Genomic DNA, 27,804 nt, shown 5'->3' with positions numbered 1-27,804 from the left:
ATGCTCCCAGCAGTGCTGAAAACATTTATTCATTCCTGAACTGACACTGATGTTTCACCTGAACTGATAAGAATATGCCGGTAATATTATTAAGTTTCCAGGAAAGGAAATGATTTGTTGTTGCATGATTTGCTAAAATTAGTGCTATTACTTATGAAGCACAGATTCTGCATGACCATATTCTACATCTTGTGTGGCGGGAGGAGCCAACGACAGACACAGTGGGCGTGGCGTCAGGCCTCGTCACACACCGCCAGACCTGTCCAATACCACGCCCCTCCTCTCAGACACGCCCACTCCCGGCGGCAAATAAAGGACGGGGTGATGATGACAATAAAGGGGAGGGGCAGCCGACGCGTCACACTTGATACCTAAACTATCCTAACTATCAATAAGCAGCAAATTAGGAGTTTATTGAGGTAGAATTAAGGGTTTGTTAATGGTGAGAACTGGACCTTAAAATAAAGTGTGACCTTTTTTTTGTTTTTTATTCAGTCTTGGTGCATTAACTTTGACAGCCCTAAAATACCAATACTAAAATACCAAATAAACTGTAGTGGCTGAGGGATACAATTAACTATGTTAAATTTCAAATCTAACTAAAATAATAGATATCTGATTTAATAAATAACTAATTTAGATTTTAGTTTCTGATACGAGATGTATTCAAAAGCCTTTACAACTCGCATATTCCATTGTTGAAAAATTTTAATATAAGTGTTTGGAGCATTAACTGAACTAAAATAAAGTGAACAATGATAGATTGAAAACTAAAATTAAAAAACATTTTTATTACTACTTTCTTTACTACTACTTCTTATTTTTTAACTAAAAAAAATGGGATTTCAAAGACACAATAACCCTGGCTTTCCTTCACTTTCACTTTTTTTCAAGTCAGAACTTGACAGGAACAGCACAAACACACCATCTGTATACGGAGCAATTCAGACTTTCTCCTTCCTGCTGGTGTTTTTAACGGACTCATATTCATAGATGCCCTTTAAAGGTCAGAATGAAATAAACCACTGATGATTATCTCAGTGATGTGGTGCACAAAACAACAAGAAACAACTGTAAACACAAACCCCTGCGGACCTCCGCTGCTTTTCCTTAAGGCGGTGGAGTGCAGGGACTCTGAGCTTATACCGGCCTTACACTTCAGCTCTGTCAGCGAGATCCACACAATGGTGCCTCATGGGAGAATAGAAAGAGGAATGAATGAGTGGATAAAGCAGCCAGACATCACACGGAAATCAATGAGGCTTCATATTCTCAGAGATGGCCCGATTACCCTGTGGGCTGCCTGTCATGTTTAGGCTTGATGTCCATTGTCCTTTTAGATGCTATCATTAATCTCTCAGTGTTCTTCAGTTCCTTTGAAAGAGCAAAAATAGAGTAAGTAACTCTGAGACTGCCTAACATTAAATGAAAGTTAAACACTCTGTGGTATTGAAATCGGATACAATCTGATGCGGTCGGGCGTTGATGCCTTGTACCTGCGCCTCGTGAGATTTAGGAAGTTAAATAAAATCCACTGTACAAAGAAATTTTCAAAGCCTTCGAGATTTGTATTCATTTCTGTGCCAGTTGTGGTTTTTAGAGAAAATCTGACACCTAGGATTAAAGCTGACATATGATTTGGGATGGTTCCTAGGAGGATATATAATTAACTTGCTGTATAATCAGCCAGCAGAAGCTCCTTTGTGGATCATTCCAAATGATGCCTTGATAAACGGCCACTCAGCTTTAAGAAGGTGTTGATTTTTCTTTTGTTAGGCGCTAAAACAGCTGTAATTAAAAAGACAAGAGCGGCACGGCTTGTCATCTTCTCAATAAATTTGATGAGATCATTTTCTGCTAGACCTCTAGAGAAAACTCGTCAGGTTTTTGGCTGGTAACTGGTAAAACAAGCGATATTGGACAGCAAAGACAAACTTGAAACCAAAAATAATTATATACCGCTACGCAACCTCACAAAGTCCAACCACCCACGTCCACACACACACACACACACACTGTTTCTAACAGCACTGCACTCTTGTCGGTGAGAATCCTCTCTGAGCCTGGCTTTCTTAAAGTAGATACTGAAACTCCTGAGAGAGACACTCGTGGCATGAAGATTTGTGTGTTGTTTGTGTGTGTGTGTGTGTGTGTGTGTGTGTGTGTGTGCAAGAGGATGTGAGACGGGCCGGGCCGAGATGTCTGGTGATTTTGGTGATGTACTCATCCAGAGCATAAACAGATCCACAGATATTTCTCCTTCAGTGCCTTAGGACTATTATTGGAAAAGCGAGGACATGCTTTTGCATCTGTGATGAATATGTTTTCTTTACATTCAGCAATGTTGGTGGGCCTTGTCCTGTTAGCCTGAAGAGTTGTGTGTTCAAATATGTGTGTGTGAGAAGAAAACTATATTCTGCAAGGAAAGTAATACTGTTTCACCTACCAATACAATCAATAATTGGACTGCAAGTAGACTGCAGTCATGGTCATTAAATGGGTGAGTTAATTGTAATTTAGACCAAGGATGCAGGATCAGATTTCAATATTATAATTGACCTAAATTGTATCTAATTGTGCTTTCCCATTTCCCCAATTTTTATATTTTCTGTAAATCTTTAAAAATATAAACACAAATGTTAAAATTTATATTTGTTTTTTTTTTTCTTGCAGTAAAAATTGTATTGTTGTGATGGCCAAACTTACTTTTAACGTTTAAATTTATTTATTTATTTTATTTAGTGGATCCCTAAAATCAGCAAAACTACACAGATACATACTGTATGGAAATCTCTAATTTGTCAGTCTGTATGTGTGTTGTCACTTAAAGGAATAGTTTCGCAAATGAAAATTACGGCGTATTTTACTCACTCCCAAACCATAGGTAAATATGACTTTCTTCTTTCAGACTAAAACAGTCAGAATTTTTTTTGAATTTATCCTGGCTCTTCCAAGCTTGGTAATAATGGTGGATGGTGGCCGTTATTTTGAAGTTCTGCAAATTGGATATATCCGCAAGTATGGAAAACTAACCTTTACGCCTTATCACATGTTCTCTGAAGCAGGCCGATGGGTTTTTGTAACAAAAATATTTCTAATTTTTTCTTAATAACTGACTCTGGGCAAAAGCCATATGAGCGCTCATGAAAGCGCCCTCTGAATTTTTGACCGTTTTCAAACTATTGGGTGTTTCTCAATCATGCAGTCAAAATAAAAACACCCCGATGTGGTAACTCCCATTGCCTTGCTGCAGAGACCTATACTTGGACCTCTGACTCGACGTATGATACAGCTTACACCAAGACGCATTCTCTGGGACGTATATTTGGTCATGGCCAGAAGTTAAGATTCAAGATTTAAGTACAACTTGTAGTGAAATGTTATTCTGGTACATTCTAGGACTGTGCAAAGAGAAAGAAGAAAATGTATTAAATGTAGAATGTAAAATAAATACAGCAAAAAATATACATAAAAATAACAATATATAATGACAATAAAATAAGAATGTAAAAATGTACACTGTAAACTTATGCAGTACTTATGCAGATATTTACGATTTAAGAAGCTTTAAAATCATCTGTGTTCATCTGAAAGAAGAAAGTCATATAGATCTAGGATGGCTTTGGGGTGAATAAAATATGCCATAAATTTCATTTTTGGTTGAACTATTCCTTTAATACAACTGCTAAGAATCTGAACTGCATGTGAAAGTGTTTGAATTTTCCTGAAAATCTCATTTTAAGAAGCAATGCAGTTTAAAGCTGCGTTTTACTTGTTGTCATGTTATAGAAACAAAACAAAAGGATTTATCACAACTTTCTATTTTAGGCTGCATGCACACTATTGACAACTAGTTTTGCTTACTCTGTTTACATTCACTTAAAAATACTATTGCATTTAGACTGTTACCAAACTATTTTCAAAATGTGCCACTTTTTTTCTCATTAATCACTATGCCATTTCAGACCAGTACAGGATAACACTGGTGTAGAGACTATTTTTACTCAGAGATTGCTGGTGAATATGACGACATTATAATAATAAAGAGTTAAAACGTACTCTAATAATCTTTGTTTTATTTACAGGTTGAACGACCGGTTTTTATAGCATATCCACAATTTTAAAACATTGCTTGCAGTAACCTCACTTACATAAAGTATTGTTTTGAAAGCAGAAAGCAACACAAAAGACCTGCATCATCGGTGTGAGTGTGAGTGGGACTGTGTTACCTAACTAAACATCCCACTAAATCAGTTTAGTTGCGACTTGTGTCTGACCAACTGTTTTTATAAAAGGAAATCAAATGCTTTCATTTTACAAATGAAACATAGCACAGAAACAGTCAGTACTAGTACTGCGTTTAATCAATCTGAGTACTGTAACTAGAAATATAGGTAGGGGTTATTAACTAGTCTTTGGTAATCTTTCAGCGTTACCCAAATATACATCCCATAGATTACCAATGATTCATGGCCCACCATAAAACTGGCAAAGTCGTTGTGTGGTGATTGAATGACATAGACATATCTATCTAGTGCAGACGGCTAGTGAAGATTGAGTGTAACGATTCCAAATTTTCCATACAATTCAATCAAAACACAGCTTAATACAAGCACCTATTCATTCAAACACTCGCACACGAAGCACCCTATGTGATTACAGCCTCAATGGGATCTGTCTATGATTATTATGATGTGTGACAGGCATAGTATAGGCTACATTACTTTCTTCCTCTTCAGATATCGCAAATGAACATTGTTGATGCTCAGCATATTTTCCTATGCAGGATTCTGCACATGTTCGGTAACCTAAATGGCAATTTATCCTCAGAGTGAGTTGTGTTAAATTGCTCAAGGCTGGGCATTATACACAGTGGTTCTGGGTTTTTGTCACACATCTCTGTTTGATTTATAGACCGGTGTCATGCGCTCAGCCACATTGAGCTTTCTTTTCCTTGCAGTGAAAATAAGATCATGCCAGGTTTTTAATGTTATCGTCGGGTTGATAATGATTCCTGGCAGTGTGACACCTTCCCAAACCAATTTGTGGGCTTCCACTCTTAGGTGGATCATCATTCTTTAGCGAAACAGCCTGTCAGAGGTGAGTCAGGTTTTCTCAGAGCTGATCAAATTCTGATTCATGTTGCTGATTCACGTAGCTAGAACTGACTGATCACGTAAGAGATCTTAATTAAATGTCCTGCTCGTGGTTTGAATGCCTTAGACTTTAACTTTAGATCATCTTCAAATGATGCGATAAGCCTTGTACGCATGGTTGCCTCAGGATTACTGAGTGCTTTAATTGCCAACTTCTGCTTATTATAGATATAGTCATCAGCAAGTCATTGCGACAGAAGGTAGAGCCATATTTAGCTTTAGCAATTTTTTCCTAATCATTTTTATATGAGTGGACATTGAAATATACACTGTAGGTCAAAATTATGGGGACATGTGATAATTACACCAACAGAGACTTTAATAACATTAGAAATGACATGCATTATAAATACATAGACTAGTATCCTGTATAGCCTTTATGAAGGCAGGCGCACATTTCTCATTCCAGTTTGTTCTAAAGACGAGATTTTCAATGCAGGTCAGTCAAGTTCTTTCACACCAAAATCATCCAACCATGTCTTCATGTACCTTGGATGGTGCACTGGTGCACAGTCACACTGAAATAGCCAAGAGCCTCCTCTAAATTGTTCCATAACATGGTGAAAGCAGCATTATCCAAAATGTTGTGGTATCTCTTCACTGGACGAAAACCCTGAAAAATGCCCCACCCTCCACCAAAATTTACAGCTGCAGTTAGGCAGGTAATATTATACTGAAATCCTCCAAATCCAGACTCACCTGTCAGAGATGTTTGATTCGTCACTCCATCTAACACTCAGCGTTGCATTTGGTGATCAGCTCAACCACTGTATTCCATTAATGCAGCTTTTACAATTCAGGCGTGCACCTCAACACATATCACATGCTGATGGCATGTGGCTCACTTGCTGCTGTTCCGTAATTCTTCCACTTTCCAGTAATGCCACTTACAATAGACTAATATTTGGCATGGATGCACTTTCACAAAATGACTTTGCTGGAAACGTGGCATCCAGTCACAGTACCTCTCCTGAATTCCCTGAGCTCTTCGGAATGAATTTAGACAGTACAGACAACAGACAGTAAAAATGACCACGCTATGATATTTCAGGATATTTCAGTTTATTTTGTTCAAATAGTAGGCTCTGTCAGTTACAGAAGTGACCAATCTTGAGTCTTGCATTCGCGTTGAGAATTCTGGGATAAGAACGTTTTATAATGTTGACATGGCGAACCAAGCTCAAGTGGAAATGTAACTGTAACTATTCTTTGCCGTTTTCAGAAACGCTATAGAAATGGTGGGTATATCCAAATTAATATTATGTTTCAAGTGTTGTTTGCGAATCAAGACCATGCATTTTCAAGGTGAATAGACTGATAGAGATGCCCCCTGCTTAGTGTGTAGGGAGTATGGAACAATGAACCTGTTTCTCATTGCGCAGATTTCAGAAGTGCAAAGGTAGCGTTTAATATTCTGTTCGTTAATTATATCGTTAGCAAGAAAGGCTTTCAAAGAAATTCAGAAAAAAAACTTGTTGACATTTTCTGACGGACCTCAGAGAACGTGGAAGGAGCGCTGCGGCAGGACTTCAGAGATACGGAAAGAGAGAGGAAGGGTGCGTGATCGTGAGGGAGAGAGAGAAAGACAGAGAGAGAGAGAGAGAGAGAGAGAGAGAGAGAGAGAGAGAGAGAGAGAGAGAGAGAGGATGAAGAAAGAGAACAGAGAAGACAGCAGCACAAAACGGGACAGTGTACTGTTGCGTACTCGTTGTTTCGCACTAAGTAAATCAAATAATATATTTTTTATTCTCATGTGGTGATAATATATGCAAAGCCTTTTGCTTTTTGTACGCTATGAAGTGTGTTCTGGTCTAGCTTTGGAGTCTAACGTAACTATACATGATCCTGAACCGTGCGAAAGGCGCAACGCACAGCATGCAAAGCGTAAGCGAACGACTTAAAAGTAAAAGTTATTTTGGATACTCGACTTGAAACGGACTGGCGACTTTGATTTGAAGTCTCCCGCGTGATGAAATGATGAAAACCTGCAACTTCAGCTTGGTAAGTTTTTGAAACACCTGACGATATGTTGCCCAGTCCGAATCTGTAACGATGGGAGCTCAGAATACAGAGACTCTCGTTTCATTTCTGAACGTTAAAATCTCAGTCAACATTGATGCGTGTCAGTGGGTCAGTTAAAACGTTCCTGTTCGGTACGTTCATTTAGTTAACAAAAATAGAAATCGCATCATAGAAAGCTCGTTGTTTTGGGGTAAAAGCTGAATGTGTATGAATTACTCGAGGTGGTGTTTGTTTCCTCTGATGTCCTGAACCATGTTTAAAAGAGCTGCGTTTGGTTTTTAGCTGGTGTACTGGCTATTAGTTAGTTGTTGGTGCTTATGATTGTACCAGGTAGAAAACAGGTATCAGGTTTCAAAATCACATACAGCATCTTCAGACAGAATTTCAATCAGAAAGGTGCTCTGTGTGTCTCATGTAATCAGTTAGCATCATGATTTATATTTCAAGTTAATGCAAACCCGAGGCGAAGAGAAACTCATAATGCAACATTGATGGTTTATAGATGCGTACCCTTTCAAAAACACAGCCTAAATGGGTTTGTTGGTTTAATGTTGTGTTTGCAGGTTGTTTAAATAGTTTTTAGCACAGCCAAAAGTCAAATCTCACAGCACATGACCAGTAAGACCATGTTTTTTTTTCCCTGTTTTCTTTCCTAACACCACCTACCACATTTTTTTTTAAAGAAGGAAGCCCACTGTGGTGTTAATTAACAGCCTTAATTACCCTTGCGGTGTGATGGTCGATCCATCATGCTGAGTTTTTAAATGTCTGAGTAGCATCGTGCCTGACGCGGATGACCGGTGGTAAAGGTCATGTCCATGATCAGCGTGAACGTGTGTTTGAGTTTTACAGTCTATGAGGATGTGTAAAGTCTCAGCAGCGGTGTGATAATATAGCCTGTGAAGGACAGAGCAATACCGGTCACTGTGGCTTGCGAAACGACAAGGTCCTTCAATCACATAAGCGGAATTGCTCTTTTCTCCTCTCTCACTTTTTTGCCTTTCTCTCGTCTTTTTCCCCCCGCTTTGTCACCCTCCCTCATCTGATTCTCATGCCAACACACCGCACACACAGCACAACTGCAGTGTGCGAGATGGACAGATAGCTGGTGTGAAAGGGGAGCATATGTGTTGGCTCTTTGAAAGCTCAGCATGAATCGTCAGCAGATAGCTGTGACCTCTCCGAGCAAATCCTCGGTCCAAACCTACCCGAATGATCTCCAGACCTGGTGTATAAATGTGAGAAATGATTGCATATGAGCATTATGAAACGTGATGCTTCGTAAGCCTAATCCAGTGGGAAACGCAGAGACATGTTAGTTTACTGTGGTGACTCATTTAAAGCAACTTTTTTACCTTTTTAATTACCACAATGCTGAGTCAAGTTCATTTTTCTTTTGCAAAGGTTTTTCCATGTGGGAGGAATACATTCTTCTCTGTTCTTGTGAGATTTACCATGTGTGTTTGTCTCTAAAATCAATTTTGTGTTTAAATTTCGACTCATTTCAGCTTTAAATTAGGAATGTTTTGGATAGGCACTTCAAACCAACATTATATGGTTATATTTTATATTAATACATCGTTTAGTTTATTTCTTGCACCGGTTTCCTTTTGCACACCATTTCTCTCCTTGTTCTAGGGGATATTAGCTTTTACTGTCCTTGTAGTGACATTTGGTCCTCACAATAAGGGTAAAACCTGACTCCTCCACACATATGTTCCATATAGGTATTCTCTTAGGATGGCTGTCCATCTCCAGCTATACGAAATCAATGAAAGAGATAAATTATACTGAGATTAAAAAGTAGAAAGCAGGAGACTGGGGATAGGAGGAGACCTAGGACTTTTTTTTTTTTTTTTTGCTCAAAACACGAGTGTGTCTTTCTGTATCAGCTCACAAGCGGTGGAATGTTGCATTTGTGTAACCTTGGAAACATCTCTGGCGAAACAAAGCAATTCAGGTCTTCATTTTAGTAGATAACTAGTCATGGCAGGTAGATAAGGATTCAATTCATAATCATAATGGTTTATAATTATGCTTTTTGGGTTTATAGTAAGCATGATTACTATATTTTATCTTATATAATCATTTTTTAAATAACTTGCTCTGCACAGTTTGATTACACACAATTTGTCTTTGGCTATAAGGTAATGTCAAATGTGTAAATGGATGTGCATTAATATATTAATGCTTTCAGAATAAAGGTATGGGAATTCAGAAATAGGACAGTTAGGTGTCAGTGTGTGAAAACGTATGTCATTTTCTTTCCAATTACATGTACATAAGCCTGTGAAATTGACTTGGCATGAAGAAGGTACTGGGATATTCACTGGTTGCCAGTTCCACACTGAACCCAATTTATCCTGGATTTAGTATATAGGGGTTGAGCCCTATACCCTGTAAATTAGCAAAACACACTGTCAGCAATACAGATTCATATATATGTATATATATATATATATATATATATATATATATATATATATATATATATATGTGTGTGATGGTTTCAACTTATTTAGTAAATTTAGTAAGGGGTGACCAGTGTTGGTAGCAAATTTTGCATGGAAATAATCTATATACATCATTTTATTTGCATTTGAAATTTGCATATTTGCTACCAAACCTCTGACTAAACCTGTGTGTCTTAGTCGCGGTAATTCTGGAGTCCCACATATTAAACTCAACACAATACCAAAGAAACAAAAAACTTCCCTTAATCCCAGTGAGATCATTTTAATCTGGGATTTTCTGGAGGAAGAACTCACTGACAAGGTATACACAATATTCCATTAAAATATTTGCCAGCTGAAGCAGCTTATGTACTTTTTCATTTGCCATAAATTGCCTGTAATTTAAAAAACAAAATACAACCTTTAAAGTACTCTAATTTCTAATTTCACCTTCTGCTCTACAGAACTCACTCATATTTGTGGATATGATTTTTTTCTCTCTCTGTCATCCGTATTTTATAATTGTTTTTCCCCAGTGTGTGAGTTCATTACTCTGTAATGGATGATTACATAATATCTATAACTACCTCCAGATCATTAGCATTTACTGCCTCTCTGTTCTATTTCTGTCCAGTCATTACAGTCAATTTCTACCCATGAGACAAATATGGCATAAAAAAAGAGTTTTTAAAGTCAGTTTTGGCAGCTTTGCTGATGTGTTCTGTTAAAGTTACTATGTCTTTCTATATCTTGCCATAATGTAATGTATACTAACAGATTTGGTTATACTTGACTAAATTCATATTCATGCTTAGTTTAAAAACCCCTGACGGGTTCTAAAGTATATAAATACTTAAAATTATTTTTGCGTGCATTTGTAGTCGCTTTATTAGTTAAGTTTTTTCAAACAGCACTATACTAAGCAATAAAACAACAAATTCTTTAAAAGTATTGGGTTATTTTAGAACACAAAATAAGGTTATTATTTTTTTTGGGTTATCCACAGAAAAAGGACATCAAATATTTGTTTTGATAGACATGACAGATTAAAAGATCAACTCGTTTACCAAAGACAGTCTGTGAATAATGTGTGCAGTGCTGAGACTCTTGTAAGTTGTCTTCTGAGGGTTTGTCTCAGTCTTGCTTTCTAAGCATTACAAACAATCTCTGCATTTTCTTTGACTCACACACAGGCATGTTCGCTCACACACATAACGGCATGTGTTAGGCATCAAGGATTGTCCCACTTTACTGTTCACTTAGAGAATTAAATATATAACACCTCTGCTGTAGCAAGGTTTTCTTCGATTCTAGCTCTTTCAACACATCTGATGCAACTGCAAGATGCTTTGCGTAAGCAAGATATCTTTGAGGATATCCTTGCTGGATATGCATGTGCGTGTTATAGACAAAGTTTGGTGGTAAAGAAAAAATCATTACCCTTTAAAAGGTTCTGTCCATCACTCCCTTGAAGGATAGAAATAATAGGACATCTTGGTGGAGAAGCGGATAAAAGTTTGGATTTTTTTCTCATTGAGGGCCAGATTGTTATATACAGCAAGAGTTAGTCTTAAGGAGAAAATCCCACAGCATTGTATCTCCACCACCTGGAGCTGTTCAGGTTTAGAACAAGTCTTGACCTTCGTAAGTGGCTTAATTTAAACTCAGGTCAAGTCCAGCTGAATTCATTTAAAAAAAAGACAGGTGATCTTGTTATCTGATTCAGCAGGTTCAGGTTCAGTGCCGGCCAAGCTCTCAGCAAAGATGATTGAATGCTGTTCTTCTGAACTATTAAAAATTCATCACTTCCCAGGTTCCACCATGTCACTGCAGTCTTTGTGTTCTGTGGAGCCTGACGTGATAGAGGAACTCAACGTGTTCATCGAGCATTCAGAGGTGTCTCTGTGTTTCAAAGCTCCTTGGCTAAAACATGTTTTCCATTATTTTTGAAATCCTGACTCTCAGAGAAGTCTGCTTGTTTTTCTCTACACATGTGCTTTGAAGATTGTAACATGACTTCCAAACATGCTTCAAAGAAAGGAATGCTATGAGTTCATCTGACAAGGACAGTCAGCCTTACCTTGTTATGATCTATATTTCCTTACCGCAGATGGTACCTCTTCACCTTATATGCTTGGATTGGTCCTCAGAGTTTCGTTGCTTGGGAGAGGAACAGTGCAGGATGCATGATATATATGTACAATATTGTTTTATATATATATATATATATATATATATATATATATATATATATATATATATATATATATATATATATATATATATATATATATTTTCTTATTGGATATTTATTGACTCATCAGATTTTAAATTTCCTATATTTTCATCATTTTGATAACTATTTCTATTATCTATCACTTAATTAAGGTAGATGTTTAAAAAGACTAATAATAAATAACGCTTTTGAATGTAGGTATTAGTAAATCTTAAAATAAAATAACCATTTTAATGCCAGTAATACAGCTGATTTGGCACTAGGTGGTGCTAGCATTTAAATGTATTGATCTTTTTTTTCATTTATTTAGTCCGCTTTACCAGCTAACTGGTATATCAGTACATCCCTACTGTCAATCTCCACACAACATCATGCAGGTATTCCATTTGAATAGCATAATTACAAATTTTCAAAGCCGTGTGGTATCTTAGTGGAAGAAACTAAATATGTCATCATTGACTTATTGACAGTCAAACCGATCAGATTGTTGTAAATAATGACCCAAGTTTCAGCATGTTCCTCACACAAGCCTATTGCATGGCTTGAGAAGAACCTGAAGTCTGTAAATAAGTAATGCAGGTTTGGAACAACATGAAGGTGAGTACATGATGACAGGTGAACTGTTTCTTCAAAACTCTGCAAAAAATGTTCAACTCTGCTTCAGAACGTCTTTACTACACAGCTACCCTCAAACAGCTAAAGATATTTTATGATTGAAATGGCAAAGGCTTATCTGCTACAGCTATTTTAGGAGTGCTAACTGTTTAGCCTCGGATTCTGAGTTCTGCAATGTAATTCAGTCAGAGGTTTACATGATTAGTGAAGGTTTAAGAAGGCAACAGATGAAAATCACATGAACACTGTGAGGCTTAAGGTCTTTTGAGGCTTAGCTGGTTTAACACTGATGAGACTCCAAACTACATTTTAAAACACCGCAGCACTAGAATCTTTGCCTTTTCAGTTTTTTTTCCCACATGCTTGTGCATCATTGTTGGATTCTATGGAGTTGTAGAGACACTGATTGAACAGCCGATGAGAGTCGACAAGCATCTTCTGTTCAGCACAGCAAGCTTCCAGATTTGAGGTGATTGAGGACGTTCCCATGAACAGATCAAAGCGGAGTTGATACCTTGTATCTGTATCTGACACATTTATTCCAACTATAAAGGAAAACATCTTTTATTATTTGATGAACACAATTCAGACTCTGTACTGAGCACAATCGTTCCGTTCGTAAAATCGTAATTTGCTTTGCCAGTAGATAATTGCTAGGTTTTCTATTGATCACTCTTAGGAAAATCATTCAATCGCAACCATTTAATGAGTTAAATCAGCCTTAGGTTACATTGATATTGACTGTTCCCAGATACATTGATCATTGCAAATGAACAAGTGTGTTTAGACCCTTCTCTTTATTGATATTCACAGCCTCTACGTGTCAGTCTGACGATATTTGACCCGTGATCATAAAGCTCTCAAATCTATAATTCAAATGCAGCGCACGTTGCCCGGAGTCTCTGGCGCTTGGACCGAATCCCAGGTTTCAAACTCAAGCCACACACTTCACCTGGTCTTCAATATTTAATTCAGAAAAGCAAACAGCCGTCCTGCCTCAACAAAACACCTTTACACTTATCATTCTTGGCCTCTGTTAATGGCTGGGTTCATAAAGGTCTGATGAATCACATCTACAGGACATTCACACCAAGAGTGAAAAGGTTGAGAGGGCAAGAAAATTTATTTACAGAGCTGAGCACTTATTTGATTGGAAAGACCACCGGGGCGTGATAACACTGCAGTAAGAGTTTTCTTAAGAAAGAGTTCTTTTATCAGTTCAGTCGGTTGTTATCTACAAGATCCTTTTCAACCCAAAGTGACCTATGGTGCAGTAATTACAGCACCAGCCCTCTGGAGCAATGTAGGGTTCACGACCTGCTTTATCAGAAATAAACCCACCGCTCTATGTAAAAGAGAAGGGAAACCGATCAGATAAGTCATTACATCGTGCACTTATTGGCTCTTCTCTAAAGCTCTATTTGAATAAACTTGTGTGACCATATACCTTACTGCTGAATGAAAGTTTACCCTGTACCTTAGAAACTCAATAGGACTGCATAGAGCTCTACAAATTAAGGTCACTGCTTGTGCGGCGATATTGAACTGGTCCTTGGAGCTTGCTAGAATCGTAATCCTTCAGTGAAGACAACTAGAACTGAAAAATCAATTTGACTGGCTCCATACACAAATGCAGAGATGCACTGAGCTGTTTGACAGTGTAGTCTCCGTGCTTGTGTGTCAATTACAGTACCAGACCGCAACTTGATTGCTGCTGTCTGTTTTTGATTTATGTTTTTCTCCATATTCATTACCTTACAGGGATCAACAATAATGCTTTTTTTCTGCTGCTAGTTCTGAAATGCACATGGCCTGTCAATATTTTCTATAATAATTATTTAAATGGTTTAAATTATATTATTGATCAAAAAATTACTTAAGCAACAATTTATGTATGTCAGAAAAACGATTTGTGTCAAAAAAAATAATGAATATATAATTCAACAACGCTTTATTTCTGCTGGTAGTTCAGATTTGCACTTTTTTCTGCTAATATTTTCAATTATCATTTTTAGATCAAAAATGTATTTTATCTATTTCTTAGCAACAATTCATGTGTGTAGGGATAAAGTATATAGTTTCATACAATACAAATACATCTTTGATTTTGTATTTAACCTTCAAATAGAAAATAAAGGGATTGTCTCATCATATATATATATATATATATATATATATATATATATATATATATATATATATAGTCAAAGTCTGTTTACAGGTTTGGAAACACAAGGGGAGCAAATGACGGCAGAGTTACATTTTTTTGTGAACTTTCTACAAATAATTAAATTCTAGTTTTACTGACACTGACGCAATATAGTAACCAATAATTGTGTCCTGGTCGACCTAGGTTTATTAGTAACTCATATGAAGCTCTGGGTATTTAATTTAAGTCTCCAGTTTCTACATCGGTAGGCTTTGACACACATCCAGACTCTGAATAATACCACTTGTCCACTTATCCCTGCTCAAAACTTCACAAAGTTCAGAGCCAAAGCCAAACACAACAACAAGGGCAAGAGTGGGAGGAGATGATGTTGAAAGGCAGAAATGGAGGAGGTCAAACGGTATCAAAGAGACATGTGAAGCCTGCCGGCGTACTTCGCACCAAGTTTTTTTTTCAGTGTTTTTTTGGTGCAAATGTGACACTTATCAGACCTGACAGGAGAAGAGAAAGGTCAGAGAATCTCTCAGTTGGGCCTTGGGTAGATTTGTATTACAATTTCTGACCTACTTGTTGGACACAGTCATTTACATTTCAAATTTACAATTATGTACCGGGCAAATGCTTTCATACAAAAGCAACTACTATTTAAAAACAGAAAGGGGAAGAAAGGTAGAAAAAGCACATGTCCTTGCAAAAGTGTGAAGATCTGACCTGATTATAACTTCTTGTAAGAAATGAAAAAGTATGGCACAGAAATACCTACTGACGAGTCTAGGACATACAGTCACCTTGGGGATACAGGACAAAGTCACCTTGGGCAACCATTTACCAACGTGCCACATTCAAACCACACACTTGCTTTTGCATTAAATGAATATAGACACCCAAACATCTAGGTCTGAACGATTGGAATGCTTCAAAACAAAATTATATAGTTTATGTTATATTGTAGAACATAGATTTTTACAAGAATACACTTAATTTTTCCACATTAATTATTTTACGTATTATAAGCTGAAATTCATTTAAAAGAATTTGAAGTACCCGCACTGAGGACTGAAACATCAGCTGCTGATATTTTTTACATTTACAATATATATATATATTTTTTTAACAACTTAAACCTAGTTTTTAAACCTAACTTTTCCTTCAAAGACTCTCAAGTGTATTTTTATAATATTTTGTTGGTTCACAGGTAATGTGATCATGAAGGTTCGGTTCAGATCACTGTGAAGCAGAATTTTGTGGAGATGTTACCCTTTAACTCAGCCTTTGCACTACATCCCAGCCTAATTCACCTCATTAAACTGACAATGACAGTCCCTCTGCCCTCAGTTTTGCCCACAACAGCTTGATCTTCAAAAAGAACACGCTGCTCTTTTAAGTTTGGCAAGTGTCTGAATATATTAACTCAATAAGGTATATCCCAAGACCCATCGAATCACATGTGCTTTTACAGAGGGTACAGAAACGATGCAATCCCAAATTCAAAAGCTTTAGCGAAACTTCAAACCTTGTTCTTATCTTCCAGGAGTGCATCACCACCTCCTACGGTTCCTAGTAGCTGTTATCACATGCCCACAAAAGGTGCTTCTTAATAGAAAATGTGTGAAATGGTGGTACTTACCTGGTGAATCATCCAGAGTGGTGGAAGAGGCACAATGGTTTTTGTTAACTCTGGACCAGTGTTCCTCCTACACATCTGAGCTGCATCTAAGACAGAAAACATTTACAGTGTATGTGTTAGTGTCACACTGCCTCCAAAACTTGTCCCGTATAAATGCATGTTGAGGAGATTTCAGGACCTCTGAAATCAGGACCTTTCCAGATCACTTATCAAAGCTAATACTGAGTTCATGGGTCTTTTTAAGTCATTCAAATATAAGATAGATTGGTTATTAAGCTATCTAGTGGCCATTTTGTAAGATATTTTACGAGGTGGCTAATTTGTTGAAATTTGCACAACCTGATTTGTAAGATTTTGATTGATTTCTTTGAGGTTGGTTTATGGCTGGTTATTCTTATGAATTCCTCCAAATTTGCCAAATATGCATCATTTTTCACAAAGTAAAACATTTGTATGAATTTATATCTCTACGTATTACAAGGATCAGGTAATAGCAACTTGTTTTTACATATATAATTTATTTTTTACTTAAATACAAATCTGATTCACAAAAATTGTTGATAAAATGTTATTTTATAAACAAATTTCAGCTTTTTGTTTCGTTTTGTTAAATTAGGTTTTCGGCAGGATGAACTGGCTGTAGTTTGAGTCATGTTGGCTTGCTGTCTGCAGCTGTAACCGTAAACCTTCTAAACGAAAAGTTGTTCGAAGCAATATGTCGCATTGACTAAACGGTCCCCGGTCCATCCGCCTGTCACAACAACAAAAAATATGGAAGACTTAGATTTAACTTATTATGGATAGAGCTAGGCAGCAAGTCTTACTCCAGCAAGACAGAAAAATTTGTGTGAGAGATTGTTATCCGTCAGAAGAGCTTGAGTTCAGGTTAGAGCTGTTTGTTACACAAAATACAAGTACTCGCACAGAAATACAAGGATATGCCACTCAAACACTCCACTGACGCACATCTCAAAAACATACAAGACTGACATCATTCAATAACATCCAGATCTGCTCTGTTACCATGGCTGCAGTCTGTTTCATTTTATAACCACTGGCAGATAAATTGAGTGTAAAAAATAAATAAAAATAAACCCTCATCCCTGACTATTTTCCACTCACAGAACAAACAATTCTCTTACTCCATTAAGTAGCGCTATATCTGTATTTGTTCTGTGCTTTTTATTTGCATCACATGGGTAGATTTTAATACCAAACTTTTAGATGGCTTGTCGTTGTACGTGCACGCAATCCAGAAGCTCTACTTTAAAAAGATAATTCATTCAAAATATTATCACAATTTCCTCACCCTCATGCTGCATGACATTCTTCTGCAGAACAAAAAATGACAATATTAGCAATGCTTCAGTGTGCGCTAAAACAACAACTATTGACTTCAATTGTATAAAAACTTTTTTGTCCCAAGTTTTTTAGTGACGTTAAACATTGGGTGTTTGAACCAAATGTTTTGCTGCACTACACACTTTTGCTTTCATTATATTCATTATATTTTCATTTATGATTGGATTTTTATGCGCACCTGAAGGCGTTTACATTTTAATTCTGGACACGTGTTTGGTGCTAAGCTATTTCCTCTTTTTGTTTGTGCCGTCAAGTCAAGCCCAAAAACCAACCGGAAAATTGACAGATATAAGTTGCCTTTTACAAACTACAAAGGCATTGTAAAAAAAAAGCGTGAGAGGGTATGTGAGGATTCGGTCAGTAGTGGCAATAACACTGGCCAGACATTTTGTGTTGTTAAATTTACCTGACGGTCTCAAAGTCTCCTTCCTTCCCGATACATTGACCTGGGTTTTTAATTTTGTTGTTTTGACTTTCACCAATTACACAGAACCAAACAAAAGTAGAGAAACGTTGGGCCAACATTTGGAGCATGGTAATACCCTCGGGTTGGCCTCATTAGCGTGCAGCCCGTTGGATCTGCTGGTGTGAAGATAATCCGCTGTTGTTTCCTGCCGTCTCACATGAAGTATATGCTAATGATGACACTGTTTTACAGAGATACAAGCCACAACAACAGCACTACCTTCTGTTCTTTAGTTTGTAGATTTTAAATCCTCTTTAACATCTGAAATTCACATTTTGATGTCTTTGCCCATTCTCAAATGCTGGCCACAATTCATGTTGTTTTGGACTGCGTTGTGGTATAGAGTATTGTTTTAAAAGTTTGGGATCTGTGAGATTTTTTTTTAAACGAATAAATACTTTTTTTCAGCAAAGATGCATTAAATTGACCTAAAGTGACATTGAAGACATTTATATAATATTACAAAAGAATTCAAATAAATGCTCATCACCGAATCCTGGAAAATGTTTCACAATATTAAGCATCATTAAAAAAAGAAAATAATAATAATAATTTCAGTGGCAGTCAAATTTGTGTCATTTGAGCTCAACTTGTACTGAACTTGGAATTGCCATTTTATGCATATTTTTGGGTTAATTTCCAGTTTTGTTGAGATGCTTTGCGTTCTTCCTGGCTACTACGTACACCAACACCATTTACCAGAAAAGGTGTCAGGTCCTGCTGGGATGTATGACCTTTATGCTTTCAATTACAAGTACGGAAATGGCATGTTTTATACATGAAGGGCATGTTTTCTTGGCAGAATTTCAATTTCAAATCTGAATGCTTGGCCCTAAAAGCATCACATACTGTAGAATATAAATTGCACCACAATTAATTTGTTTTTCACTCTAAGTTTGACATGTACGGAGACATGACAGGTTTTGCTATGATTCGCAATAGCCTTTTCTATAAATATTCAGATATGTATATCCCTCTGAAGAAAAGGCCATGTGAGTGTGCTCAGCCACACACCGGAAACTGCTAATGTTTTAGTGAAAATGCTGGCAGGTGATGTGACTGACGTGTGTGTGACCTGACGGCAGGAGAGTGAGCTCCACGATTTGGTTTTTTTTTTTCACCAGGCCAGAACCAGAATGCTTGCAGGTGTCATGGCACATTGTTATTCAGACACAGGAACTCTGGAAGCTCCTTGGTGACAGGTTTCCCCTGGAGGCTCTATAATACTCTAGATACTCATCAATCAAAGCTGAGTCTGAAAAGCAGAGCCAAGGGTAAAGAAAAAAATATGTTAATGGAGACAAAACCTACTATGTAAATTTGCAGGTTTTTGATGAAGATATCAGAAAAATAATGAATTTCACAAGTATCATGATTTGTGCTTGCACAATGAATGATATTATGGTGGGTTGGTTTGTGCAAGAAAAAAATATGAATATTGCTTTTTAATATTTTCAAGTACTTTCTTGTGTATGCTGCAAAATAGTGTGTAGGAAGATTAAGAGCTCTGGAATCAGAAAAGGCCATTTCCAGCTGCTAGCTAACTCTGCACTCTTTCAAATGAATAAATAAAAAACTAACAGTAAATTGTAAATGATCTTCTGATTCACAGCCATTAAACACTCTCTTTCTTTTTTCCCAGTTCAGTCATTTATATATATATATATATATATATATATATATATATATATATATATATATATTTCAAATTTTACATATATAATTTTATATATATTATTTAATTTTTATGCAAAAGATACTTTTTAATATTATGCATTGTACATTTACATCTCAATATATTTGTTAAACATTATACAGTGGTACAGTTAGTCTAATTATATGTTACATTTGTGAGGAAATATTGCCAAACAATTATTGTATTAAAATATAATTGTATTATGTTTTTCTAGCAATTTTTAAACTAATTTTTTATTTTCATGTCCAATGCCAATAGCAATAATTACAAATCAAGTAGGCTGATATTTTTTAAATATATGTCTGGTTTAAAAATGAAAGGCAAATTTAAGAATAAGGATAAGGGCTCTGACAACAACTTTATTTAAATGTTTTTCAATTATTTTATCATCAGTTTTGAAAATGATGATACCATAAAAATCATTCATATTGGTGTCAATAATCAGTTCACCCAAAGTAATAAAGTTTTCTCTGACTTTCCCATTCTTCATTCTTTTTTTTCTCTCTTCCAGATCTTCATTTGGACTGAATCCTTTCATCTGGACTAACGCCTTCACGAGGACAACACTCAAAACAAGAGCTTGTACAGCTTATGGTGTTCTAGAAAACTTTCTACAAACCATTCGCAGCCATCAGTGGATCTACAGGAAATAAAGAAATATTCAGTCCCATTAGTCTGAAACAGCAAAGCCTTTGCAGACCAACAGGAGAATAAATTAAAAAGTCTTCCAGCAGTTCACAAGACCCGAAATTGAAGGATCTTCAGTTCTCATGGTAGAATAAGAGACCATAAAGAAAATAATGAGCAGTGATTTAAGGGCTAAAGGAATATTTTTATAACTCAAATTCAAACGCAAAGGTTAAAACTGCTTCCTTGTTTGTTCTGTGGCATTTAATTTTCTGCGCACGTCAACATACTGCACAAAAAAAACAAACATTAGAAACAGTCACAGTATCTTTAGCCATGAATTACTGCTCACATTTATCAGCCATGACCTTCACAAAGGCAAAGTATCACCAATATCTAAAACTGATAAACTAAATTACTTTTTTACTCAACATGTTTTCACGGATTAATTGATCCTTTATGCTTAGAATCATGCATAGATGATATGAAGTGCTGGTGAACCATGCAACATGGATTTGGTAAACAGCTCAGATGAGTTCTTCCTCATCAACGCCACAGTCAGTCCCACAACCCTGGAGTCCTGGGATGACGCTACACTCCTCAGCCTTCAGATCTCCATCTCTGCGATGCTAGCCATCGTCACTTTGGCCACCGCTCTGTCCAACGCTTTCGTGATCGCCACCATTTTTCTCACACGCAAACTTCACACCCCTGCTAACTTCTTGATTGGCTCTCTCGCAGTGACAGACCTCCTGGTATCCATTTTAGTCATGCCGATCAGTATTGTGTACACGGTCAGTAAGACTTGGACCCTGGGTCAGATCGTATGCGATATATGGCTATCATCTGACATAACTTTCTGCACGGCTTCCATTCTGCACTTGTGCGTTATCGCGCTCGACCGATACTGGGCCATTACCGATGCACTGGAATACTCGAAGCGTCGCACCATGCGGCGAGCGGCTCTGATGATCGCCGTAGTGTGGGTGATCTCCGTCTCCATCTCATTGCCTCCTCTCTTCTGGCGGCAGGCGAAGGCCCACGAGGAGCTTACGGAGTGCATGGTCAACACCGACCAGATCTCCTACACGCTCTATTCCACATTTGGCGCATTTTATGTTCCCACGGTCCTCTTGATGATCCTCTACGGGCGTATCTATGTGGCGGCTCGCTCCAGGATCTTCAAAACGCCGGCGACCAGAGGAAAGCGGTTCACTGCTGCTCAGCTCATCCAGAACTCTGCGGGTTCTTCGCTGTGCTCGCTGAACTCCACTTCTAATCAGGAGGGACAGCATCATCCTGGAGGAGGAGGAGGAGGAGGTGGTGGTGGAGGTGGGGGAGGAGGGTCTCCTCTATTCACGAACAGTGTGAAAGTGAAGCTGGCTGATAGTGTGCTTGAAAGAAAGCGTCTATGTGCCGCTCGGGAGAAGAAGGCCACCAAGACTCTTGGGATTATCCTGGGTGCGTTTATAGTGTGTTGGCTCCCGTTCTTCGTGTTTACGCTGGTGATGGGGGTCTGTAAAGACTGCTGGTTTCATCCTGTGCTCTTTGATGTGTTCACCTGGCTGGGGTACCTCAACTCGCTCATCAATCCAGTCATCTACACTGCCTTCAATGATGACTTCAAACAAGCCTTCCACAAACTCACCAAGTTTAAAAGATGCTACTGATGTTACACGCCTCTCATGTGTTTTGACACGTTCATGACTTAATTAGAGGATTTCTGCAGAAAAATTTGAATCCTGTGAACAATCATCGTTCATCTGCTGTCGAGAACCCAACGTACCTTGCCGTTCGTTTTTTTTAAGTGAGCTCCTAAACACGCACATAGTGTCTGGTTGATGTATATTACTGTTCTCATGAGACAGATTGTAAAATATTGTGCCATATTGTTGATGCTTCCTCGTAGTTTATGAATGCATGCAAAGATTATGAATCCTTCGCTAGAGAGCGACGTTCTACTGTCTCTGTAACTAATAGCTGTCTATAAACTGCCTTATTTACCAGAAACAGACCAATATTAATATGAAAGACTATTTATTTAAAAATAACTCAAATAAATAAAGGTTGCTGTTCCAAAGTCCAACAAATATATGGGTCCCCTGAGGACAAAGCTGAAGTTCATGGACATTAGCATAGACTCCCTTAATAAAACTGTTCATTATATAAGATTAAACAAAGCTTTAGATTTTGTGGTTTTGTATTTTTGTGTGACAGAACTTTGGTGTCAGGTTTGATGTCAGAGTTTGAGGAGTTTTATGATCATGAAGATGAAAAACAGGCTTTGGGCTATGTGGCTCATTTCAGGACATGATGCAGCAGAAAGAGAGCATATAATGATCAAAAGTTCAAATTCCGGATGTACCTGATGAGAGAGAATGATGTGTTTTGACACAAGGTGCAGCTTTAGCTCATTTCTAGAAAAAAAAGTGCTACTGAAGGAATTTTATGATGTGAAGGTCATTATTTCATCAAATATCCCAATAACGCACCTCTGACTGCAGTGGTATATATGAATAATGGCATCCAGGAAATTGGCAAACGTTGCCCTCCCATCACTCTTTCTTATGATGAAGGTCAGATGTGTTGGTTCAAAAGTTTTTTTTTGATAAGAAAACACAGCAATAAGAGACTAGTAGACCTGAGTCAGACAGGAAATAATGAGGCATATCCCCTGAATGCGTTGCCTGCAGGTTCTCAAACAGCATTTGAGAGTGCGGGGTAAAGCTGTGCTGGGCTGTTTGGTCGAGATAGATGGTCTGTATATTCACAGTCTGTATATCAACAGAAAAAGCTCTCTCTCAAGCTATGCAGCAAGGATGAGGTTACACCCCATAAAATAGATCTTTAGAGGCTCATTATCATTCAGAACCATCAGTAAATCTAAACACGAATGCTTTCTGTCGCTAGTATTCCGTCGTGTGTTTGGTACATGAAGGCTGGTGCGATGTGTGTGTGATGTTTATCAGAGTATGGCCACCATGAGATGGACTAGAAGATCAAATAGATACATCTTTGTGATGTAGAGGAGGTACAGTCTGAAAAAAATATATATATATACATGGTGGGGGCTTTCCATTCACTATTGCATCTATTCTAAGATTTCCTATCCTCTAAAGTTACACTGAAATACTATTTTTGTAGGATTTTCTTTGAAACAGCTTAGTTCAGAAAGTTACAAAGAAACATCATGTAAACATGCCAATTTTTCAAGCAGAAAGACTGATATAGCATTTTAGCATTAGCATATCTTCATATATATTCTACAGTATGCTCGTTCCTGGGCACCCCCCAACACCGCATATTTTGTATGTCTCCCTTATGTTACACACATTTCAGGTTCATTTATCAAATATTTACAGATTTATTGTTTTTTCTTTTAATAAAGTTCTGTATTAATGCTGTCTGAGATGTTCACAATTCCTTAGGAGAAAGACAAATTATTGACATACAGCAAGACTACTGGGCTGTACAATTAATATGGATAACATGGCTCTCATTATTTGGTCTTGAAAAATTTAATATTTGAGCTCATATCTAAATTTCTAATTATTACTTGCACAGAAACTGAAAAATCTCGCCAAAAAAAACACTTATGAAAAAAAGAAAATCTTAGTTTGAACTTTATTGCTGTCCAGGAAAAGCAATGATGATATTTGCTATATTTCGTTGACATCTTACTTATGGCTTTTTTTTTGTTTGTTTTTTCGGGGCAGTTCCAAGGCAAATTATCTATAAAAGTTGAAACGTGAAATTTAGATATCTGAATTTATCTATAGTGTTATATAACCTTCAGACTACACATTATATTTGTTTTATATTAATTATCATACAATTCATATAATATATATTATATAAGTTTATTTGCTATTTCTAGCTCTAATTATAGCAATTTTCATTACGTAATTTCAAATAGCAATTTTTTCACGTTTAATACTCCAGTTCATATTCAATTGAAAACCAGGACATGAATTGGACCTTAAAATGCATTCTTAATTGAGTTCTAAACAGCTGAATCTACCCCAAGCTTTCTAAACTTGCAATTCTTCGGTAAAAACATTCCTTCTGCCTTCCTATAATTTTCTCACGCTTTGCCTTTTCGCTTGATGCATTATTCATTTTCACTTCGGTGCTCGCAAAACAAATTTGCAAATGAATTAACTCTCATAAATTAAGACGCATGCATTTTAAAACAGTATCAGTAAACAGAGCCTATTAAACACAGCAACAAATGAGTTTATTGATTTGCAAAACGATATTTACTAGTGTGAGCAGATGAAAAACCATGTGTATGGCTCCCGAGGACCTGTTTCTCTTCGTTTCACGCTTTCAGCGGGATTCTCTTTTCTTTCTGAGCTGAAGCAGGGTGTCGTGAGAGAGAGCACTCAATAAGTGAAAGGTAATCACAGGTGACACAGAGACGCAATTAGCTAGATATCTCCTGATTTCAGCCTCAGGAAGCGTTTAAATCGACAGCATCGCTGAATCAATTTAAAGCAAATGGAAATGTAAATTACAAACAGGCATTACGGTTGGGGGGTCCGAGTGGAGAGACGGCCTGACACCTCGCTTTAAAGGAAAATGGGCTAGGAGCTTCAGATAACGTTAAGTCTGCACTGAAACGGGTTGGAGTGGGTCGGCATGCATTTAACCTCGCTGGGTGGTGTCTGTCTGTCGGCACTTAGAGGAAACAGAGATATGGAAAAAGAAGGAGACAAGGGACAAACAAAACGCTTGCACCCACAGAGGAGAGATACGGGGTTTAAATGAGGACAACATTGAACATTACCAAACACTTGCATGCACAGGGAGCACCGAACAAAAACACACAGACAGGAGGGAAAAGGACAGCCAAGAAAACAAACAGAGTTTGCCCTTTGAGTGCACATCGATGAGACGTCTCCCTCTGAGAGACATAACTAGTGCCTCAAGAACTGCTGCTGGGGAAAGACACAAGCACTAAAGCTGTGGACGATGTGAACATGAATCAAGAAGAGATCCCTCTTTTTCTCTTCAGAACGACTTTTTGCCCCCAATGACTCCAATGGTTTATGATTTTTCAAATTAAGCTATTATTTACTTGAAAAAGTTTACCACTTGTCAGACGTTTGCAGACTTTGTTTTTGTCTGGTTTCACCTTGGCAAAGGCATATATAAAAACATATTTTTGAAATACGATAACATGTGTCATAAGTGTGCCGTTATACTGTGTAACATTAGCAATCAAAAGTTTTTATTTACTTTACTTTTTTACTTTTATTATTATTATTTTTTTTTAAGAAATCTCTTATGCTCACCAGAAACCAAGGCTGCATGTGAGGACATCCATATTGTAACACATTATTACAATTTAAAATAAGTGTTTTATATTTTCTTATATTTTGAATGTATTTTAGTTCCTGTGGTTATGTTAAAAATATTTTTGTGTACTTTTTCTAATACCATTAATGTCCTTACTGTCACTTTTACTCACTTTTTAATGCATCGATACAGCATAATAGTATTTAATATTAATAATTACATATTCAATTCTGTTTTATTTTTATATAAAACGTACATTCAAATAATCAATTTCTTTTAAATTGTAATACTAATTCACAATAACACTGTTTTTCAAATAGCCTAGTTGAGCATAATTTAGGTTCAAAAATGTTAAAAATGTATCAACCTCAAGCTTTTGAACAGTGATATAATATAATATTTATTGCGTTCATTATTGTCCTATTGTTTTCATTTAACTGTATGTAAAAAAAGAGAAGCATTTTCCATAAAGCATTTCTAAAACAACTGCTAATTATGAAGCACGACAGCAGTAATGATGATGGTTCTCTCTGAAATCCATCACAGCACAGACTGATCTGGCTGAGGAAGTTTTGCTTACAGACAGGAGGTACTCAGTTGGGTATGCTTCTAATAAGACTCCCTCTCATTCCCAGTTATTACAAATAATCAAGGGACACCACATGAGCCTAGTGGTGTTGTCTTGACAAATGACTTGACTAGAAAGCAAATCTACGACAGATGAAAGGGGAGTTTCGAAAGAGAGCAAAAATATTGCGCCAGCACACAGAATTGAGTGGGAGAACCTGATGAAGATCAGTAGCCACCGATTCAGAGATAATAATAATTATAGAACAAAAGGTTACTGCAGTCTGACATTAAAAAAGGGCTTCTGTCACTATCACATTGTTGCATCATGAAAAGGGTACTTCACTCTTGGGAAGAGAGGGTTATTAGTCATTATCATAAGAAAAAAAACAGTTGGTACTTAAATGTATGAAATATTCTTCGTTTGCTTTCATTTCCTTTGCTTTTACTTTTCTTTTAATGACCATGGATTTTCTTTAAAGGAATAGTTCAATCAAATCTCCTCATGTCATTACAAACCTGTGACTTTCTTCCATGAAAGTTTAGTCAAATTTTTGCATCTCTTTTCCATGGAATAAAAAAATACATTTACTATGGGTTGTCAAGCCAAAGAAGCATCAGAAAATTGGCCTATATGATTTTTGGAGAAATATATGGGACAAAAAACGAATTCAGAATAAGTTGGAAATACTGTTAACAACAACCTGGACCTGTGTGTGCTTTTTGTGCAACATCGTTTTTACATGCCTTCCTCTAAAACACAGGTCCAATATGTAAACCCTGTCACATTTTATTACATTGCTATTATTATTACACATGCCCAGCAGCAAATCCAACCCTAAACCGATAGTGTTAGCAAATTCAAAACTGCATTTGTTGATGAAACCATGTCATTTCAACTTCCTTTTACGCATATTTGAACTGTTTTGTCAAACCGTAGCTACACAGGATTTGAACTGGAGCTCCTCGCTTCTCAGTCTCTGTACTCTGTGATCTACCGTCTATGAAAAGCCATAGATACGAAGCTGGATATGCAGGATGTGAACAATCGAAAGCCTCGGTTTTCAAATCTCCCAGCATATTAATATTGTTTTAGGTTGTAACATGATATTCTTCAAGTAGCTATGCGAAAATGACACGTTATTAATCGAGATGTGTGAAAGGGAATAAAAGGTGTAAGTTTTACTGCCTCTAGTGTTCATTTCTTCTGGAAACTACAGTCATATCTACTTGTTGGTGCGTATTTCGTGTCTCAACAAAAAGTGCAAGCTACGTTAATGCCATGAGACCAGGTAGGTTAACAAATATCCAGACACCATCCACGCTGCTAAGAGCGACATTTAAATGAATATGTTAATAAATGCCACGTTTTCCTCTCAGTAACATAATAACCTCATCACAAACCTGACAGCAGCAGGAAAGCAGCATTTAAGAAAGATTGTGATAATAGAAAACAGGATATGTTTCACATGTCCATATCTTCATGTCGACAGACAAGGTTATGAT

At 37.0% G+C, this 27,804-nt stretch overlaps 1 protein-coding gene across 1 annotated transcript; it reads left to right on the top strand.

Moving 5' to 3' along the window:
- The first annotated feature begins 6,790 nt into the window (after positions 1-6,790).
- Positions 6,791-27,454, top strand: htr1d (5-hydroxytryptamine (serotonin) receptor 1D, G protein-coupled). Its single transcript, XM_043262254.1, has 2 exons — positions 6,791-7,157; positions 20,315-27,454. Exon 2 carries the CDS (start codon positions 20,940-20,942, stop codon positions 22,098-22,100), a length of 1,161 nt encoding a protein of 386 aa, XP_043118189.1. The 5' UTR covers positions 6,791-7,157; positions 20,315-20,939; the 3' UTR covers positions 22,101-27,454.
- The last annotated feature ends 350 nt before the right edge of the window (positions 27,455-27,804 follow it).

Source organism: Puntigrus tetrazona, chromosome 17 (genome assembly GCF_018831695.1).
Source record: "Puntigrus tetrazona isolate hp1 chromosome 17, ASM1883169v1, whole genome shotgun sequence".
Classification (NCBI taxonomy): Eukaryota; Metazoa; Chordata; class Actinopteri; order Cypriniformes; family Cyprinidae; genus Puntigrus; species Puntigrus tetrazona.
This window is presented reverse-complemented; position numbering and strand designations above follow the sequence as displayed.